The following is a 23,488-nucleotide window of genomic DNA, read 5'->3' on the forward strand; positions in this document are numbered from 1 at the left end:
AGAAAATAAAAATAGCAAATTATGTATCATATTAAATACATTTAGTGCAACTTTTTGAGTGAATTTGACATCTCGTGTAATTACTCATCCGTTTCCAATTCATCAGATCTGTTTTACTTTTCGTTTTGGAACCAGACAGCAAATTTCATTTTGTGAAACCACCAAGTCATTTATCTGAACATGATCAACCATTGACTACTTTTTGAAAATAAATAAATAAATAAACTGAAAGCTTTCAGATTTTATATTATGCCCTGAGGTTTTTTTTTTTTTTTTAACATTATGTGCTATCTTTATTTATTAAATATCATGTTCTTCCCACTTAAATCATAAAATTCAATTCAACAGCAATATCACAAATATTTAAAAGAGCATGTCTTTCGAATTCCCAGTACACAGTCTCGCACATTGGAGATAAAAATGTTCCCTCCTCCCATACAGAGTTGCTATTGCTAACTTTGAAATCATTGAGTTTCTTAATCAAAGACTTATAAATGCGTTACAAGATATGAAATAGATAATAAAACAAATTCCAAATTAGGGCTTCCAGATGCCCATATTCTAATGGAGACATACATTATTCAAAATTTGATGGCCCTAAACACAGTTGTTTTATCACAACGTGAGAAACATACATACATTTATGCAGATTCTTCATTATTTAACTTCTTTAAATATAAAACTCTAATATTTGGTGGCAACAATTGAAAAAGTGATTCACCATTTATAATGAATCAACGCAAAATGCCAAAACAAAATTAATAGCCTTTCTGGGCAAATTGCCCCTTTGAGCTAAAAAGATTATCTTCAAGAAAGCTGAAAATAAAAAAGCAGGAAAAAAAAGAATGGCCCACTTTGAGAACAGCACATGACACTTTAGGAGACATTAATTTTTCCTCCCAAAGACCCATCCTTTAAGGAGTTGGGAAAAAAAAAAAAAAAAAAAAGAGGAGGAAAAATATTTAAAATAGAAAGCAGATGTCAAATTAAGCATAGCAATGCATATCATAAAGATGAGGTAAATAAAGGTACAGTGAGGACTATACATGCTCTTAATAGAAAAGAAAATAATTATTGATAAAATATTGTAAGCAAAAGCTACAATATCATTTCATCAGAAGTACAGGCAATTATATAAAGCATCGGTTAGAGTAGACTGAAGGGTACCCCTTGTATTATTGCAAAGATGTTGTTTCATTTATTGCCAAGTTGTTGTTTCATTTATGTTGATTGCTGAGTAGTTGAATGTTCTGTACATCCGTAAATATACTCAGTCAGTAAATAAAGTCAAGGGAGTGAACAATGCCAAGTTTCTGCAATTCTCTGGTGATTTTTTAAGTGAAAATAGGTCAACGTGTTCATGGATAAAGAAAGTCAAGGCAGTGCACAATGCCTAGTTTGTGCAATTCTGTGATGTTTTTTTCCATTAACAAATGTATTTGTTATACCAATGTTTTATTATAACTCTCTTGTTCTGATCATAATTTGTAATTTTTCGTGTCGCATTTATGTAGGTCAATGTGCACAAACGAGGTATCCATGTGCCGCCAAAAATCACCAATGGGTACTCGTAAATATACTTTTACCAAAACATCCCTGTGCAAGTAGTAATACTTTATTGATTATGCCAAAGCATTCAACTAGTTGATTTATACATGTATAATGGAGAGAAAATTTATGTGAAGAGGTCCTTTGCGAATGATTAGCATACTTGATATAAAATAAAATAATGGCTGATAATAGAACATCACTAATAGCACATTTCCTTAGATAACCACTCCCATAATACAAATCTATTTAAGTAAGAGGTTATTCTCTTTGGAAAGTTCGACTGCATTTTCTACAAAAAAAGCACACACTGTTTTGCATATCATTACATTCGTCCATATCTGTGTTGATAGCAAAAACTGAATCATAATATTAAATGATGAGAAATATGCCCAAGGAAATTGCAATACAGTTTAACTAAATAAATGGTTGTATAATAGAAATATAAAATTGCATGTTTCCACAGGACTTTTATTAAGAAATAAGAGCTAAAAATTCAATAATAGTGGAGAGCATGCAGTTGTCATGAAAATACATTCATACACAGTTTATGAGCACTGGGTGAGACAGTTTTGAGAAATAATAAGTAAGAAAGTTTTCTCATCATCATATTCAAAGACATTTTTTTCATATTTTGTACTTGGATCTGTTTGGGAAAGTGACTGATTTTGCCATCAGTAAAAGTTATCCTGCTTAAAACAGTTTATTATTGTGTTTTCTGAAACATGGTTTCAAAATATGTATTTAGAAGATGCAGAAAATACACCAAGGAGGTTAGTCCTTATTAATTCATTTGCACTTTCATCCAAATTTTCCACATTATGAAGAATACGGCTCACCTCACGAAGATCATATTCTTTCATCGCTCTATAAAAATTCCTTAATCGCAAACTGGAATAACAGATATCATGTTTTCTGCAAGGAATAAAATTCCAAATTTTCCTCATTATGAAGAATACAGCTCACCTCACGAAGATCATATTCTTTGATTGCTCTATAATAATTCTCTGATCACAAACTTGAATAATAGATATCATGTTTTTTGCAAGGAATAAAACTTCGGCATACTTTATGAAGTATGTTTTGTGACATGCAGTTGTGAATCAGATCAAAGGTAAAATTCTTTTCATCTTACAATTTCTAAATTCATTCATTAAAAATTTCTGTCATCATCTACACCATACGTTATTTTTTCATAATTTCAAATTCATCAAGAAAAAAATCAAATACATTTGCTCACATTAAATGACATAATAATTACAACAAACGATGAGTCAATTTCCCATGTTTCTGCACAAGTGCCGATGGAACATTGACATTTTGATACACTTAAAAACTCGCAAAACATTAGAATAAATTTTTATTTCAGAGGCAGAAACAATTTAAAAAATCATCACATCTGAAATTTAGTGTCATTCACTTCACAAATGATGTTAAATTATGCGAAAGCACAGTCATTTTACGATTAACTAAATTATCAACAGAAAAAATGCGTTCAAAATTCAGTATTAAAATAGTATTTTTATAATTAAACAGTTTCAGTGCTTTCGTAAGAGGAAAAAAAACTCAGTTTTGTATCCCTGATGGTAATAGTTTTAAATCAATATGCACAAAATTTATTCATACCACTAAAAAAATTATATGAAGTGCTAACAGAGATATTAAAAATTGAAATTGTTTTTTTTTTTTTTTTATAACACGTTTAGCAGGAAATAAATGTTAATTCAAAGAACACAGCAATGGAAGTTCTCACATGTTCTATCAAACTTTTGTCAGTGATTTTAACTGAATTATCACCAGAAGAAATTTATTAATAAGCGAACACTACAACAACGAATATCTAAGATATTCTTTGACTACAACAACGTTTGCACCCTAACAAGAAATCTTCGATGTTTGTTTACATCGCACGATAAAATGTTAATCTTTGCCATAATTCACCGCGAAACATGATAAAAAGCCAAATATTGTAACCCATCCAGAAGCCAGTGACGTCACGGTAAACTTTTCCGTACACCTTTGGCGTGTGTCTGTACATAATTGTGACGGACTAATTTATCTTATGCACACGTTGCCACTTAAAGTGAAAACACCGGAAAATCTTTAAACCATGGCGTTAGTTAAAATTTTAGATACGACACAAATATTTATAAAAATAATCCATAACAACTTAATTTGCTTTTCATTGCTTAGAAAAAGAATGTTAACCGAATGTTCTTCTCAGAAATCCCTAGAATATAAGTAGAATAGGCACAACTACATGATTGAAACATTCATATAAATCAAGCAATTAAATTTCTTGTTAATTAAGTTAATTAAATTTTCTAAAACACTGAAAAATTGTCTCATATATTAAGGCCTAATGTAGTTCTACAAAAATAAATAAATAAGTAGCATTTACTTTTTTTTTTCTGAAAGTTTCTTTAGACGAAAAACATGAGCGGGAGGAAAAAAGGAAGTTTTAGAAAAAAGAAAAAAAAAAAAAAAAAAAAAAAAGACGTTGTAAGCGAAAATTTCTAAGATGAGAAATATAACAGTATCTATAAAATTTTGAGTCGGTGCTTGAGACGAATCATATTTTTTAAGACACGGCATTGAGAAGAAACGGCAACCGTTTACACGATTCTAAAGAAAAACTATGGCGGTAACGAAGGTAAGATTAGAAATTAATTCTTGTCAAAATTTTGGCTGTTGTAATATACGCATTATCTGCGATTCATTTTTCGAGCATGCATAGATTAGATGTGTTTTCCAATAAAATCATAATATTTGAGGATAATGTTCCAAGTATCGGTTGTTTGGTGACGAAACGTACCCTATTCGAAGGGAAATTTCTGCATGATCCCTAAGTCAGCACCAAAGCATAACATAGACACGAATTTCAAATTTTGTGTATTACGGTCTCATTTCCTAATATCATGAGACCGTCACTTTGTTTGATATAGATTTCAATGTATGTATTTAATCTTAAAATTGAGATATATGTCAAATTATTGTGATAAATAAAGAGTTTAATTAACACCATTTAATGTTTTACGTCATATTGATGAAATCGACAGTGGAAACTAATCAATATTATGTTTGTTTCCAGAACTATCTTCCGATTTCTGCAATTCTGAGTTTTTTTTTAATTGGCATTAAATGGAATTAAATTGTATCTCTAGCGAGCATTTTTTATGTATGAAAAGTAACCATTTCAATTACTAAATAAGGTCTTAATCTTGTGTTTCTGTAAGCACCAACACTACGTACAGCATAGACATGATTCCCTTTTTTATTTTAAATAAACATTTTTATGTTTTATCGAAATTTTAATTTCCTGGGAATATTTCATATAAAAGATATAAGATGGAGATTGTTTATAAATTAATTATAGCACTGTCGATACTGGTGCAGTAATCATAACCAGATTAACTTCTTATGAAAAAAGAAATATTTAAAACTAGATAATACGAAATATGCCAAAAATCAAACAGATGCCTGTGGGTTTTAAATTCAGCGTATTCAGTTTAGGGGTTTTCATATAAATTTTTTATTTATCTTTCTGCTTCTTTAATTTGAAGGTAAGAACATGCTTAACCCCTATCAGACTGTTTATTACAGTTTATATGCATGGATAATAAATATAGGCTGATCTTTGGAATATGGTAACTGGTAGTTTGGCGACATTTTGGAGGCGATAAAGGTTACTACCTAGGACTTTGGTAATAATGTGAGAAGCACTCAGTTCCGATTACGCATTATTTTGTGTGAGGGAAATGAGAGATCATGAGATATGTCATGTGACATTAATGGACGAATTATAGTTCTTTAATCGGAAAAGGAGGTTAATTTGGAAAAGCTTCATTGTGTGTTGTGTGAAATGGTGTTGATTAATTTTCGGATTGCATGGCGCTATGTAAAGTGAATTCTAAATTTTTAATGCGTTTATCTGATAATAATAATAAGTTGAGATTGTGTGAAAGGAAGGATATTAAAAGTTTAAATGGCTGTGCAAGAAATATGGTGAAAATGGACATTTTGTGAAAAGGAGTGTGAGGAAGGGTACATGGTTTGCTGAAAGTAGTTTGAGTATAGGTGAAATTTTATTAATTTCTTATTACTTGGTGAATAGACTTCCAGTTGACTACTGGATTTAGGATTTAGAAATTAGCAGTAGTACTGCAGCGACGTAATGAAGATTCTGAAGAAGATTAGCAAGTTAATATTTTTAATCATTTGAGGATATTATTTTTATGCATTGTTCTAAATGTAAGGAGTAAATAAATTAAAATGGTATTATTTGAAAATTGTTATTAGCAATGATTTAGTTTAAAGTAATTAGGATTGTAATCTAATTTTATTAATTTAATGTATGTGCTTATTTATATTTTAAGTAGTGTTTTTTAATTTAATTATATTTTAATCTAATGATCGTGATTTTGTGAGTTATATGTTTGTAGTATTTTGGAATATGTTTGAGTAATATACGTTGAGTATTTTCATGCATTTTCGTGAAATTTTTCTAATTTATGAGAAAAAAGCAGTGTACATGGATATAGTGAAGAGTGTGCGCAATGCCATTTTTGTGCAATTCTGGGATGTTTTTTTAAGTTAAAATAAGTCGACGTGTACATGGTTTAGTGATATTTTAATTAAATGATAGTTATTTTGTGAATTTTATGTTTGTAGGAATTTGGTATACGTTTTAGTTGAAGTAAACGTGCATGGAAATAATTTAAATATTCGACACTAAGTATTTGTAATGTTTGCGGTATGAATTTGTTGGTGACGTTTATAATATAATAGATAATTTAGAGGTAAAAGTTTTTAGATATTTTATTTATTTTATGCATGGAAATGTTCATATTTGGAAAGGGTATATACTTTTTCGCGATAATGTAATTTCATATATGTTCTTTTTACCGGGTTTAAAGATTCAGAAAATTGTCATGCATTTTCGTGAATTTTTTCTAATTTGTGAGAAAAAAGCAGTGTACATGGATATAGTGAAGAGTGTGCGCAATGCCATAATGGTTTATGTGTATGTGTTATTGTGAAAAATGCGCAAGGAGTATGGTATTGTGCACTTTTTCCCAATTTTGCAGTGAATATTTGTTATGATTAAGTAGTTTTGTTAGATAAAATTTCTAGTATAAGTGTAATTTGGCTAGTAGATTGTTGGAAAAAGTGTTCAGTAAATAAAAAGAAAAGAAACATGTCTTTACTTCGTGAAGACAAAATGGCGGCGGAAAAAAAAAAAAAATAGAGGGTTGCTGTAGCAGAGTTGGTCGCCAAATTTTCGCCAAAAAATCTCCAAGTTACCATAATCCAAAGATCAACCAAAATATATATATATTTTATTAAATAGCCTTTTAATTAATAGTAATTTTATCAAATAATATTTGAAGATAATTTTATATGTCATTATTGAATTTTAGAAACAGGTATCTTTTTCTGATATCTATATCTCATTCAACATTCTGCAGAACTGCCATGTTTTTGGCATATTTTCAAATAAATATGCAACAGTGGCCAACTCATGCGTATGCAAATGGCACATGTATTTGAGTGCATGAAGATTTATTTGTGTTGTGTTTAACTGTCATTTAAGTCAGTGGTGGCCAACCGTTTTGGGAAGAGTGCCACTATCTGAAAAAAAGTTATGCGTGCCACTTCCAACTTTTCCAACATACTAAAAAATGTGAAAAGGGGAAAAAAGTAGTATTTATTGGTGATTATAGGATTTTTGTGCAAATACCACACTTTTTCATTTAAGTCAGAGTAGTAAACATTTAAAAAATAATATAATAAATAAAACAAACGTATAAACTAAGGGTTTATTGTTGTTAAACATTTTTAAAGTTCCAGTCCGTTAGATCATGTATGAAATAATTTGAAACATTTAATTCTAAATAACTATTAAACAGTCAGTACTTAATTAATGTGGTTTTTGAATATGTAGTTTTTTAACAAATCATTTATTATTAGGGTTAGTTCTTGAATATGCTAACAGAATTATGTGTTTGAGGTGCATATTAATTAATCTTGAACCATATTTTGATTTTATTATGTTCATATCAGAAAACATTTGTTCACAAACATATGTTGATCCAAACCTACAATAATAACTGATAACCAAATTGTGTAAATTTGGAAAATTGCTTGTTGGTACAAATTTAAAAAATTTGATCGTTTGATTTCGATCGTTTGCAGTTGAAATAAGTTCCTTATATTTGCTTTTCAGTGCAGTATGCTACTGTAGGTCAGTAATTTCGGTTTGGATTTCAGTTGGGTAACAATAAACATCTTGTTGAGAAATTAAAGTATTATATTTATTCTAATGTGTTTATGTATGCATCTATCGACAGAGTTCATACAGACTGTATTATTACTTTTTAAAATCTTTTAATTTTTCAATAAGTCTTTGCATGCCATTGTGGAAAAAACTTCATTGTGTCATGTGTGCTGCAGGTTGGCAATCCCTGATTTAGGTGATCATTATTTTTTAAGTTTTTGTGTTGTAATTATCCCAAATCGAAATATATAATATCCGTACAATGCACCAATGTAGTGTATGCAACGAAACATGTAAATCATGCAACAGAAGCCCCTAATGTACACTGCTAAAAAAAAAAAAAAAAATGAGACAGTCCTACATCTCCCGATCTACTGGGCCGATTGACAAAATTCAAATTGCGTTCTTCATGTCTCGAAAGCGCGACATAGGATATATATTAGATTTATATATAGCACTATTCTAACATAGGTATTTTGACATAAAATCGGACTTTTTCTGAAATAACATGCCAATTTTTTTACATATTTGGATTTTACGACTCAAATTACGCATAAATATGAAATTTTGTAAATTTTGGAGTGAAATTTACGGAGAAATTCACAAATTTATGTTGGCACTTTTTTGTCAGTTTGCGCCAAGAATAGTTCACTTGGCGACCTTCTTAATATATGGCAACCTAGTTTCCTTTCATGTGAGCGGAAAAAAAGTCACCATCGTTCTTTTTTTCCAAATAATATTCTTTATGTTATATTTTTAATTAAAACTTATTATTTTAAGTAATTTTTTCTTTTTCGAATTTCATTTTAATTGTTTAAGTTGCATGGTTTTTTTCGAATAACTGTTTTAAAATTTTCTATTTACCTATTTGAGCTGTTTAAATAAAGGTGCAGCGTTTATTTTTTTCAAATACATTTCTTTATATATATTTTTTGTCATAGTTATTATTTTAGGTAATTTTTAAATTCTTATACTTTTATTTTAATTGTTTGTGTTGCATTGTCTCTTCAGATAATTGTTTTAAAATTTTCTATTTATTCCTTCGAATTGAGCACTTTTAATATATTTATTAATATAAATTTTCCAGAATTTTATTTATTTGAATTGCGTTTCTTTCGGAGGAATACTTTGTAACCCAGACTACGATGCGTTTGAAAACTGCATATATTGAAAGAGAAAATACAGTAAAGCACAGTTAACACGCCTTTCAATGTTCCGTTCAGAAAAGATATATATCTATAAATAAGAGAGACATTTAACTTAGGATTGCGACGTTTTAACTTAGCATGACTTGCATACACTGCTTTAAACAGTTTTATCATTGTGCCCATTGCTTTACACAATTTTATCCTACATTTGGCTTCTTAAATGTTATTCATATTTTAGTCAAATATTTTATTTTTGAAATCGTAAGAATCAAATATCATAAGATTAAAAAAAAATACAAATACTAAATTTTACCCAAAAATTTATTTTTTCTTCTCTTTTTCTTCAGGCATTCTACTTTATTCTTGCTCTTTTTCTTTAGGCATTCCGCAAGTTTATTAAAAAGTATCCAAATTTTCGAAATATCTTGATATTTCTGACAATCATTTTAAATAAAGTTATCGCCTTCCATTTCATAAAGGCCCACAAACGGCCCAGCGGTAAAGTCGCTGAAACCTGGTAGTTTGCTCCGGGGTTTGAATCCCGGTAAACGGGCTGGTTGCATGGACGTTTTCATGTATTTTCTTGTGTGTACCGTGTATGCCAGCTGGTTTCCCTTAAAAAGTTCTTCACAAAGGCATCCTTCCTTTTAGGCAGATACCCCTGCTTTGACGTAACTTAATAATCCAATTCAATCCATTTCATCAATATTTGGTCAGAGCCTTTATCAGTCTTTAGAGGCTAAACATTTTAAAGGTATGAGATGAAAGGAAAGACTGGTTTCATCAAGAGGTTTTGGGGAGGGATGCCTTCGTGGAGGACTTTCTAAGGGAAACTGGCTCGCATGCACGTTACACATGGGTAAAACCACGAAAATGCCTATGCAGCCAGCCCGTTCGCGGCTTTCGGACCTCGGACAGAATTACCAGCTCTCAACGACTTTACCGCTCGGTCACTGTTTCATCAGGAGGAAAAAAAACATCTTTAGGTGACATCCACATACATCACTGGATAAACTCCTGAATCTTCAAATAATTCGAATGAGAAAACAATGGGATTCTCCATTTATGATACGATATGGTGTTCTATAATGTAATTTAAATTTATACAACCATATAGTTTAAAACCAGTCGCTCTTCACTTTAATCTGCAATGATATCGTTTTTGTCTTTTCTGTTAACCACAAGCTCAATTGATGGTATTTGCTGGTGTACACGTCCAAGTGTTTTTTCTTTGAACACATAAATTCTTTGAAATATCCTGAAAGTATATTCAAAAGCGTCCAACTTTTTGAAATATCTTGGTATGTTTGACAGCAAAATTTCCCTGCAAATTTTTGCTTACTTTTCTCCCTAATTTTCTTCTTTCCTTCTACAGTTATTTTTCAGTGCACACACAAGAAAATTAAGATTTTGCGATTGCTAGACTTCCATAAATTTTGCATTCTTGTCAATTTTTTAAAATATCAATTACATGAATTGTGTTTCAGCTGAAGACAGCTTTTCATTTTCTAGTCATTTTAACTATAAATAAAGTTTAAAGCGAAGTCCAAAGGATACATATTTTAATTAAAAGATTTTTGCTAAATGACAAAGAAATAAAATAGTCCAGCAGGGTTTATTCTGTACCACCGAGTGACCCGATTCTTCATCAAGATCATTCTCAAGATCATTTTTTATACAATCTATAACGCGAGAGAAAAATTAGATTCTTAAAACATTCTTTCTAAGAGAATTAATATAAAAGATTATATTTATATATATATTTTTTAAAGCTGGGACTTGAACCAAACTCTTAAATTTTTATAAAGTTTAATTTACATGGTGGTTATAATTAAAGTTCCAATTAGAAATGGTCATAAAAGGAAAATTACCGTACCAAATGTTATCAGACTTGAGAATCGTGTAAAGGAGGTTATGGGAATTTATTTTCCGCGGAAAAAAAAAAAAGAGTTAAAAAACTCACCACCAGGGGAAAAATGGCACTGTATACAAGGTTGATAAATGAAATAAGACACGAAAACATCTGTTTAAAATGTGTTTAATATTTTCCGAAACGTGTTACAAAGCACGTTCAATGTAGCGTCCAGCATTTTCCGAAAGCAAGTTAAATCCTGTTACTGCATTCTCAAGAGCAGCTCTTAGCATATCAGGAGGAATGTTACGGACATGTCGGTGTATCACATTTTTCATTTCTGCCAAACTGTTTAGATTATCACCATAAACAGAGCTTTTGAGAAAACCCCATAGCTAAAAGTCACAGAGGTTGAGGACTGGTGGGAAGAGGGGAAGTGTTGGCCTGTAAGACGTTCATTCGTGAAATGTTGCCTAAGTTACTGTGCAACACACGTGAGGTGGGGTCCAGCCCTGCATAAAAATAGTAGTATCTAAAATGCCACGTTAACTGCAGTTCATGTATCACAAAACATTTTAACATTGACTCTAAGTGAGCTGCAATCACAGTAGTCCAGCTGTTGACTGCTCTTCAGAGAAAAATGGTTCAGTTATTAAACTAGCTGTCATTCAACACTAAACGGTGTGGAATGACTGCTATGCAATCGAATGCAATGGAACTAGATAGATAACATGAGGGATTTCTTTGGCCCAAATCGATTAAAAGCTTTTTGAATCAGTATCTTCATGTTTTAGGGCCGAATTCAGGCTTCAAAAATACAAATTAACGATCTGTAAGAAAACGATTTCCAGATTGTACGCACTTGTGCGAGTGATTTGGGATCTCACATTTTCTAATCGCTAATTCGTGGTTTTCACGGATGAATTTCTCACTTACATGGACGAATTTCTCACTACACTTTTATGACCGTTTTAATGTGGAACTTTAATTATAACCACTCTGTAAATTATTAAAATTTAATTTGAAGCTATGCGTTATATGTATACCATGCGTAACTTTTTCGCTTTTATGGAAAAATAATGAATCGAATCAAATATACTTAGGATAATGGACCAAAACTGAAAAAAATTCCCCTCCCTTCGAAAATAAAATATTGAAATTCAACCTTGAATTTATTGGGTTATCGAAATATTTAATTTGACTTATCTTCTAAGTCCTAGTTCCGACAACAATTCCGTCAAAAATTCCGAATTACTTAAGCTGAAGTAAAAGATTTAGTATATATTCACTGTATGTTAGTAAAGTAATCAGAGTGTAAGAAAAATAGATTATAGAATTTACGCTGATGCAACTTTTTGTCTGACTGCACAACATGTAATGGAAGAGAAGGCTTGTAGAGATCTGTTTTTGACATGCCTCTAAAAGTAGATGTCATACTCCTTTTGTCTCTTCAATATCAAAAAACTTTCCTTTGAGAGGCAACTTTAGTTTTTGTGAAGGAAAAAAAATCACAAGAAGACAAATTTGAAAAACATGCAGGACGATCGAGTACACACACTTATTTTCGGAACACAAGCGGTTCTCTGACTGGTTATTGAATAATGAAAAGATGCATTATCATGCAATACAAAACATTTGGAATACGTTGTCTGACTGAAAACGTAAGATTAAAAGTCATCTGCTTAATTTACAACCTACTACCACAAGTCAACTACTGGGGCAATTGCAGAATCATTTTGATCCTGAGCTTGTAAGACAAACCTTATATCACTGGATTTAAACACTTCTTTAATCTTCCGAGAACGTTCCTTCTTTAGCTCATATTCCAAGAATATTAAGTGAATTCAATTTTTGCAAAAGAAATTGAATATTCATTTGCACTACGGCTAGTTTACTAACGAGTTAACAAAACTTAAATTCTGCTTTTTGTGTCTAAGTATACAACAATATTTTAAATATTTACAAATAAAATATTAAATGAGATTTAATTGGAGCCTCACCAGTTGCCTAGCATTTGAAGATTGTTAAATACTAATTGTTTGTTGCGAAGTCTAACCCAGGGTGCATGGTTGGTTTTCGTAGTTTTCTAGGTTCTTTTTACAAAGGTTCTCTATGAAAGCATCTTAACCAAATAGCTCCCATGTTTTTTCTATGTTCAAATAACCAACTAACTTAGTTTAAGCGCGATTTCCAAATGAAGTTACTAACAAAACCCGAATACTCATTAAAAATCATGTAGCTTGCCAATCGGGAGTAACATGAAAGATACGGCGCCAATAATTTAATTGCTGTTACGGTACGCTGTTTCTAAATTTAGATGGTCATTCCTTAATTAAATAGTCCACCAGCGGCCGAGCGGTAAAGACGCTGAGCACTGGTAGTTCGGTCGGAAGTTCAAATCCCGTGAACGGGCTGGCTGCATGGGCGTTTTAGTGGTTTTCCCCATGTGTAACGTGTATACGAGCCAGTTTACCTTAGAAAGTCCTCCACGAAGGCATCCCTCCCTTTAGGCAGATAGCCCTCGTGTGCTTTGCCATAATTAAATAATCCAAGCCGATCCTTAATTAATATAATTGATTTGTAACTTCTACTAGAGCTGACGGTAAAAATTGAAGTGCAAATAAATAACATCGTGTGCAATCTTGATTAATATAAAATAAAAAATTTTGCATAAAAAAATATTTGCATTAAAACAGAAAGTTTTTTGAAATATTTGCAATTACTTTATAAGAAGGATTTATTAATAACCGTAATAATTACTTATTATATTACTACTGTTTAGGATTCAGTTCTTGATAATTACATTCTAAATTAGAATTTTAAGGATATAATGAAAATACGCTATGCACAAAAATACATTTTAGGATAAAAAATGAGTCGAATTTTTGTGTGTTAAAACTTCTTAAATTCATTTAATAAACATCGTATCCTCGTTGTTAATTGAATCCAGAATGTTGGAGTCGTTTATATAATTATTCTTACTTGTCCACAGAAGCTGCTGACTTAACCAGCCATTAAGTAGCTGCAGATCATTTCTACATAACCATTGAACTTCCACTAATTCAGTCTCTAGAGGGTTGTATGTTTATGTCATAATTTGACTTATATAAATGATTATTCTAAATCTTATGTTTCTATAAAAATATACTGTGCTTTAAAAATATGGATGATAGTATCTGCCGCTCGTTCAGGCACTTCAAAAGCAACAGTTTGTTTAGAAATAAATTATGCAGTTAACGTCATAAAATATTTTAATAAAATTCAAATAAAAAAGAAAATTGTCAGTTTTAGACAATTCGATTTAAATGAAGTAAAGTAGCAGACGATAAAACGCCGAAGGTAAAAATTTACTCTTAGAAAAATGTACTCTTATTTTTTAAAAAAAAGGAAGAATGAGAGAAATTTAAAAAAATTGTTAAAAATTTGAATAATATCATCTATAATTTAAAAAAATAGATTTTCATATAGTATTAATAAATATTTATTACGCCTTATTGTGGGGAAAAATTTCATATAATTAATTCTTCGTAAAATTTGACTTGAAATTTAAGGTTAAAAATAGCTGTGGCAATTTAGTGTAACAAAAATCCATAGACCACATATGGCGTTATTATCGCTCAAAGAAAAGATGCCAAATTTCAAAACGCGAAAATATGTAAATTCGTGTATATCTTAAAAAATTTTGAATAAAAAAGTCTAATTTTTTGCAGATATGCTTAAAAATACACCTACTTTATGATGATGGTAAAAATTTTATAGGCTATAACTCAAAATTTTTTTCGAAAAATTTATAAAAATTATTTAAAAATAGAAATTTTAAAAATAAAACTCAAAAAAGGGGTAAATTTTATTTGGAATGAACCTAAATTTCGAAATGTGAGAGAAAAAATCAAAAAAATTTCATAAAAAAAGAGATATTAATAAATATTTGCCAAATTCAATTAACATTGAGGAGCTAAAATTTTGAGAGCTAATATTTTAAAAACTACTCGTACGATTTTTACAAAACTTGGTATTCTGGCATAATTTGAGCCGTAGAATCGAAATATGGAAAAAAATTGGTATGTTATTTCAGAAAATGTCCGATTTTGTGTCAAAATACCTATGTTAGAATAGTGGTATATATAGATCTAATATATATCCTAAGTCGCGCTTTCGAGACATGAAGAACGCAGTTTGAATTTTGTCAATCGGCCCAGTAGAACGGGAAATATAGCACTGTCCCATTTTTTTTTTTTTTTTTTTTTTTTGAGCAGTGTACATTTTGTATTATGGGTACTGAGCATATTTCTGCATAGCGCTTCTGCTTTATGCACACCTTACTATGTCTCATATGTTTCTTCTGTGTGCAATATTTGCATTTATGTGCTCTACGTGTTTCCGTATGTATTCTATGTGTCATGTTATGCATTCTCGTGTGTGTTTTTATATCTTTATGTTATGTAATTACGAGTGTGTTTTTATGCTTTTACGTTTAATTTTGTATGTCTATGTGTTTCAGCTTATATGTGTGTTTTAGTCTTTTAATGCTATCCTTTATATTCTTTTTAAGTTGTGTTATTAACAACGCCCTATGTAAAATCTACTTGACATCTAGCCCCTGTATGGCCATGTAAACTCCCGGTGCAGCCTCACGGGGCTCCAGCGAGTTGCTTCCTCGAGATAGTGGAGGACGTGGGACATATGCCTGTTTACCTATGTTATACGCCAGGCGTCCCCGTCTTCCGTCACTTGTCACCTGTATGCATCATAATGAATCTTATGTGCGTATGGAGTTCACCAGCTGATGGGAGAGAAAGCATTGGATATTTTCAAAATATTGTGTGTTACGTAACTTTAAAGAGTATGAAAATTTGTTTCCTGTGAATGTAAATTTCCTAAACGATGAAATTTTATAGAAATACAGTATCAAAAAGAGTACTTTCTGATTATCCACACCCCCACTGAAAAGTCATGAACTTATTGCTGACTTTGGACAGCATTCACAAACTGGTTGCCAACTAATTGTTTGCTAAACTAATGACGTAAAATGGTGAAAACATCGGTAATAAAATACACCTTTTCCAAAAAATCCTCTTCTTTTGCACTGTTGTTCTTCCCATATATTCGTTAATCTTTTTTGTCTTTAAGAAAATAAAAGAAAGGCAAAAATTAGGCATAAATTGATGTGTGCTTTCTCTAAGTGTGTATTTTGCTGTCATAACCACTGTCATTCTTATCAGTCCATCAAATCGTGACTGTATATTAAATCTTTTAATGCTACAGTTGTTACAGTCAAAAGTCCTTAATCCGGACCTCAAAGCTACAAACTTTCTGCGCATGCGTCAACGAATAATGCGATCACGCATGTGCACGCAACGAATAATGCATAGGTGTTTACGCATGCACATGATACGTTTACGCATGCGCGTTTAATGTATAACAGACGGTTTAAGCTAAGCTAAAATTATCTAATTATCTATTTCTGTTAATGTTGCAGATTGCGTTGTTCCTTAATCTTCGAATTGGATCCAGCTTATTAATTTTTGTAGAGTGTTAGAGCAATTTTATAAAAGTAAGCTTGAACTTTCGATTATGTCAAATAGAATTTCCGATTCTAGAGCTGCCAAAGGATCTATCTACAAAGCAAAAGCATGTTTCGATGTCCACCAAACAAAATGTGGAATTGCTGCAAAAAATGGATAAAGGCATATCCTTTGTTTTTCTAACCATTCCGAAATCTGTTTATCAATTTCACACTGCTCTGTGGGGTAGGGGGGAAACATCGCACTGCGCAATGAACTGTAAGTTGATCTGTCAGCACTATCCTTATCTTCAAGCCAGATGTTTTTATTTAATTCGGCTTATAATTCCTTACTAAATGTAGATTTCATCTTGATGTAGTCCGTCTTTGATATGATTTAAATCAAATTGCTTGTCATTATAAATATCACAAATACACATCAAATAGTTTTCTGGTTGCAATTTTCTAATTTCAACTATGCGTAATGTATGCTTTACGCATGCGTGCGTTGAAAGAAATGTTTAATAAAATAAACAAATAAATATTAAGCTTTTTTTTTTTTTTTTTTTTTTAAATTTTGCTATTTATTTCATAAATTACGGTTTCATATTTTTAATTTTATAATTTCTGCATGCCATCTTACCAGGTTTAAATTGATGATCCATAATCCAGAATCGCCGAAGTTCCTCCGAGTCCGGATTAAAGACTTTTGACTGTATTACCGAATTTAAATGCTGTTCTTGTCTAAGAGCAAATGCCAGTTCATTCATTCGGGGGATGTAGCATAGCTTGTCTGCTGCAGATATAACAGTTATCTCACAGTGGCTTTGTACAACTGAGATCAAAATCCTGAGCAACCTTGTCTTTTTACGTCCATGCTTGCAAATCAGCTCTGTATCTTAACACATATATCTCATATGCTGCCTGGGTAGGTATCTGAAATTTCAGCAGAAGTCAACTTACATGGAAACAATGCATAACATATACCTTACCATACACTTGCTATTAAACAATGCTATTGTGTTACACACTAGTGTGTGACCAGCAAAAGACATATTAAGATGGTTACACGGTCATATCGAAACAAAACTAAGTTAACACAAAATTGCTATAGTGAAGGCTGTCTGAAATGTTAAGAAATGCTCCTATAATTTTAGTTTTTACTGTGTTCATAGTTTGCTGGGAGATCAAAGTTCACCAAACTTCTCTTAGAAAATAATATAGAGTAAGATAAGTAATAGGTTATTATTACTAATCTTATTCCGCAGAGCCTCATCAGGTGGCACGTGATTAAAATATTCCTTAATCAATAACCACAATAAAATCATACTATGTAATTTAAATAATAAGTATTTTAATCTGTTCTTGAACTTTCACTTACTTACTTATCCTTACTTACAGTAGATCACTTACTTACCGCACTTTAACATCAACCACAAGATTGTTGCCGAACTTAATGAAGCGGAACAGAAGGTGTTTATTGAGGAGGAATTATAATTACCAGAAAGTTGGTTTTTGCAGTTATCATTCCAAAACATCTAACAACGCCCAACTTTCAAATTTCACTGTGCCAGGTAAAACTTGGTAAACCACTCTCTGGCATTTAATCAAAGAGGTTTTAAGCATGCCCCCCCCCAAAAAAGGGTTTTTGACATGTCGTAAGGTATTTCTCCTGCCTTCATGGTGTAGTGGTTCTGCACGCTGGGCCAATATTCCAGAGGTCCGTGGTTCGATTCCGGCGAAGGCGTTTACTAATTTTTCATCTTGCCTGCTTCCAAAAATCCTAATGTCTCTACAATGGTGCCCGAACTAAAAGGGTTGTGGATGATGACTCTCCACACCCAGGATTTGGCAATTGGGTCTCCTAGTAAGGTATTTCTCCCGCCTTCATGGTGTAATGGTTCTGCTGGCTGGTCCGGTATTCCAGAGGTCCGTGGTTTGATTTCCAGCGAAGGCGATTGCTAATTTTTCATCTTGCCTGCTTCAAAAAATACCTAATGTCTCTGTAACGTGGCCGTGGTTTTGGGCACATTCGCCACCACTGTTTAAAGTATACTTAAGAGCCTTACTTTATATTAAGAATATAATATAAAGCAAGGCTCTTAGAATATATTATACCTCTTAGAATATAATATAGAATAACATTATTTTCCCTGGTAATCTTTGCACAATGCATACTCACTGGATTGCCAGATAATATGGTCAGCTTCACTACTTTATAATGCATTTCCTGAAACTCAAGATTCTGCCTTTAGTGCTGTAATCATCTTCTTTACATTGGTTATGTTACTATTTAGCTTGTACGCAGTTGCTCAGTCATGAAATCGAATGTTTGTTGCTTTCAAGTTCTCATTGGACTGATGTTGCGTATGGAAGCATCTTGGAATTCAATGTATTTCCTACCAGTTTGAGGTAGACGTGTTTCACTATTCTTTTCCATGTTGTTTGTTTATATAAGACATGTTTGACCACATAGCTGTTGCAGTCATAGCTCATGTGAATTTCTGCTTCTGTGATAGCATTTATCCTGGAATGGAAAACTTATAAATAGCAGAAATTTTACTAATATGTCTCAAGGTTTCTGTGATTTTACATAATTACATAGATATGAATTTTTTTTTTTTTAATTGCAAAACTCGATCATTTTGTCATTTAACTCCAGGAAAACTGGCGTTAGTTATTTCTAAGAAACAATATAGCTTCGGCAAGATCTTTGTTAAAGGCCCATAGATCCGATTTGATAAAATTCAGAGCTAAGAGTCTTTCCATACTAATTTGAGTAGGAGGAAGTGTTGTTACTGCTAGGGCTGCTTCTTTTAACTTTTCAGGATAGTTTTTTTCTTTTTTTTTTAAATTCTAAAAGAGGTGTCTTGCAAGGACAATCATATTTCTCTATTTTTTCAAAGGCCGTGTAGAAATCTTGTTAGTATTTTTTCATTTTTATATCTAAAGGCTCTTGGTTCTTTATTTTCATTCACTTTGCCTTAGCCTTTTCAATATTATCCGAAAATAGTATTTCTCAAATTCTAATTCATCACTAGAAGAGGATCATAGACTTAATTGCAGTGTCTGCAGTTTGACTGTTCTGATTTGAATTCTCCAATTTTTCTGAGAATAATTTCATTCTTATTGAAAATTCATAGATGGCTTTCTTAGCCTTCTTAATTTGTTCGTCATCCGACAATATTCGGTGTTTTGGATCTACATATATTGAACCCAGCAAGATCTCATTATCTAGCAAACTAATTTCTCTTTTCTTCACTGAAGAAATGATTCCTTTTGCAATAAGCCCCCCCATTTAAAATAGAACAAACATCACATTCTTCTATTCTCGCCTCCTGTCAATTCTTCAGCTTGCCGCTTTTTTTTGTGGCTATATAGGGTGTAGAAACAAGAGTTACCAATTCTGAAAGATCATTCCACAGTCTTTTTGTTAATGAAACATTAGGGTTATCTACATCTTCTAAGAAAGTTCTTAATTCTAACAACCTCCATATCACCAAATATGCACTTCCTCATCGCGTTGCTTGATCAAAAATTGTTCCTCGTCTTGCTCTCTTCCTAAGAATGGCATCAATTTTGGGAGTTCTTGCTGCTATTGCTGCTTATCTAAATTTACCAGTGAGATTTGTAACTAAATCAATCAGTTTAATTGCTAATGGCAATTATCACATCCATCCTTATATTTATTTATGAACATGTTAATAAAATAGAAAATAACTACTTATTAATGTATACAATTCGTAAATAAAAATAATAACTCAGTTTGTCATTAATTTTTTCAATTCATTTTAATTTCATTTCAAATGCAAACTGTCCAACAAAAACTGGAATCGGAGTTGACCTGTTTTTAGCAACTCCAGCTCTGACTCCTTTTACCCCAAAATCTGCTCGACTACACAGACTTGTTTAACTCATTTTCTCTGTTCTATCTTACACTTTTTTCTTACTTTGCAACAACTGTTGGGAACTTTTCTATCTGTTTTTATCTAAGATGGGCTAAAATTTTTTTAATGATATTTTTCCAGATATTTAAACCAACAGTGTAAATTGATTTTGCATGTATATGTCATTCGTCGTCACTTATTTCTTGGATACTTTGTATACCATACAAAAAAAAAAAAAAAAACTGTCAATACTTGTAGAGTTGCCGACTCTCCTGATTTAGGCGGGAGACTCCCGATTTTCGACCTCTCCCCCGCCAACCCGATTTACAATATATTTCTCCCGACTTTTTCTTAGTCTTAAAATTTTTCACAATTTTTATGGAACTTGGCGTAATACTTCGTTATTTGAACAAAAAAATTTTGAACAGATTTCCTGTGTTAGTCATGGAACATGATGATATTGATGTTGCCACTGATAATATTGCAGTCGTAATTTTGCAGTTTACAATTAGAAAACGTGGATGAAGTTATAAAATCAGCTAGGATTGACACCTAGTGGAGTTTAATTAGAAAACTGAAAGGTGCTGACGGAATTTTAAAATATAGTGAACTGTCTAGAATTATGTTGGCCATCTTGAACAGTTCCTATAGACGGATGACGAACAAATTAAGAAGGCTAAGAAAGCCATCTATGCATAGCAATGCAGAGTGTGAGAGGATTTTCAGTGTTGTTGCGAAAACGAGGGCTAAAATTAGATCTAATATTAGTGATGACACATTAGAAAAACTTTTATTAGCGAAAGCAGACCTACGTGGCAATTGCTATGAATAAAATTATGAAGTTTCTTTCTTAACGAAAGCAAAATCTGCCATTGTTCATAACATTTGTACAAAAATTGATTAAAGTGTCTTTTTTTTTTTTTTTTTTTTTTTGATTGTTTTAAACGATGCAAGTAATAAAAATGTTTTTTATATGTAAGGTACTTTGTGTTGCTTGCATTTAAGAATTGGTAACTATTTAAAGTTAATTCATTATTAAAAACTTTATTTTTATCATTTAAAAAGTCTTTTTAACATTGTAAAAAATCTCCTGATTTCTTTAAAAAAATCTCCTGATTTTTGAGTGTCATAGGTTGGCAAGTATGTACTTGTAATCTATACAGTCTGTACTTGCAAACATAAAAATGCTATATCTTTGTCAATATTTGGACATTATTGGCCTCAGGTTTTCTCTTTAAGTATTGAAGCAAGTTGCCATATTTTATTGATTATTATGTTTTTATGCATAGCTAAATAAATAATTTGCTTAACATCATTTAACTTTTGCCCGTAACTTAAAATTAAGCTATTGTTGTCTTAACTGAAAATGTTACAGTAGTTGAAACTTTGATTTCCTACTTTCAATGGTACGTCGTCAAACATCAAGAGTATCAATGACAGTTATTTTACACAGCTGTGAAATAGCAGACAGCCAATGTCTTACTAAGAGGAGAAAAAACTAACTAACCCAAAACTGCTTTAATAGAATAATTCATTCCAAAATTCTACAATAATTTTATCATATATTCATGTAAGATTTTATTTCCAAGCAGCAGTTTGTCTTGAATGTATCGTCAGAATTGTTATTACTATTTCAGGCTTCATTCTTGGCTACTTTTATGATTAGCAGTGAGACATAATTTAGAACAACAAAACCTTAAAAAATAGTGACTGAATAATTTGGCTGGGGTTTCGGTAGTCTAAAATTTTAAAGTCTAAATTAAATGGAATAGCCTAAAATTTTAAAGGAAGCTGCTGCAAATATTTAAAATATGTAAAAAATAATTTTTATATGCTTTGTTTTTCTATATATATAATTATAACATAGTTAATTCATTTTTCTGCATAAAAAGTTAAAGATTTTTTATGGATTTGTTTATTTTAGCTTATTTTAATCCTAATATATATATGAGATCTAAAATTTGCAAAACTAAAACCTACCTCAGGTCTTGAACTATGTAGATGTTTGGTTTTTTCATATTATTGTTATTTGAGGAAATGTAGAAAACTAGAAAAAAAATATGGATTTAATCTATATGTATTTTTACTCTGTAGGAAGCTATTGCAATTGTGCTGGACGTAGGACGTTGTATGCATGATGAAACGAAGTACTCATCAATACTACAGGATGCTAAAAATTGTATAACAATGATTATTCAAAGAAAGGTATTTTTTAATACATTGTTGTTAATATTTGAATGCTTTCTGACCATATTTTTGTTTTTCTGCATGTTGTGATGTTTTGTATCACTTTATTTGTTGTTTTGGGGTTGATAATTTTTAAGTTTATTCTATGTTTAATCTAAGGCCATATTTCTTATATTTAAACATTTATTTGTTCTATAGAATTGTAGATCTCTTAATTCTGAGTGCAACAATGCTGGAATTGTAAAAATTGCTCAATTAGAGCTCAAGATATGGCAATTTCATTTCTCACAGGTTACTATTTCTCACCGACTTTCCAGAAAATTCACGAAAACACATTTTTGAAGCTTTATGACCAATTCGTACAGAAGTTTCCAGAACCCATGTTAATATGTATAAATATAGGTCAGAGAACTAAGGAATTTATTTGTGAATGAACTGTGAGGTGTTGGGGTTAATTAATTATTAGTAGGATTTAGCTTGAGAGTGATTTAAGGAAATTTACAATTTATTTCGTGTGTTGAGGAGGAATTGCTTAATATCCATGTTCTGCTTGAGTTATTTTTAGCTGTTATTGTGTGCTACATATTATTATTTTCACAACAAATTGTACATTCCTTCCTGCATATCAGGACTCATTATTTAAAGAAAAATGAAGGATTTGTAGCTTCTAACAGTAAAAAAGAGGGGGAAAGAGTTACTTTAATTACGTTCTATTGTACAGTCAAAAGTCTTTAATCCGGACTCGCCGGGACTTCAGCTATTCCAGATTATCGGTTTTTCCGGATTATAAATCATCAGTTTAAATCTGGTAAGATGGCATGCAGAAATTATGAAATTAAAAATATGAAACCGTAATTTATGAAATAAAGAGCAATTATGATCTAAAGGGTAGCAAAATTTACAAAAAAAAAAAAAAAAAAAAAAAAAAAAAAAAAGCTTTATATTTATTTGTGTACTTTATATTAAACATTTCTTTCAATGCGCGCATGCGTAAAGCATACATTACACATAGTCGAAATTAGAAAATTGCAACCATAAAACTATTTGTTGTGGATTCATGATATTTATAATGACAAGGAATTTGAT

General features: G+C 31.2%; 1 protein-coding gene across 4 annotated transcripts in view; it reads left to right on the plus strand.

The window, feature by feature from the left end:
- Window positions 1-4,050: 4,050 nt before the first annotated feature.
- Window positions 4,051-23,488, plus strand: part of Ku80 (X-ray repair cross-complementing protein 5 Ku80) — a 98,271-nt gene continuing 78,833 nt past the window's right edge. For 2 of the 4 annotated variants that reach the window (XM_035362812.2, XM_035362813.2), the window contains exons 1-2: window positions 4,052-4,201; window positions 22,310-22,420. In XM_035362812.2, the coding sequence (XP_035218703.1) occupies window positions 4,187-4,201; window positions 22,310-22,420 (126 nt within the window). In that variant the 5' untranslated portion in view covers window positions 4,052-4,186. Of the gene's footprint in view, window positions 4,202-22,309; window positions 22,421-23,488 lie in introns of all 4 variants that reach the window. The other 2 variants (XM_035362810.2, XM_035362811.2) reach the window with 2 other exon arrangements.

Source organism: Stegodyphus dumicola, chromosome 1 (assembly GCF_044657685.1).
Source record: "Stegodyphus dumicola isolate Sdum_Otavi_A_Nest chromosome 1, ASM4465768v1".
Taxonomy (NCBI): domain Eukaryota; kingdom Metazoa; phylum Arthropoda; class Arachnida; order Araneae; family Eresidae; genus Stegodyphus; species Stegodyphus dumicola.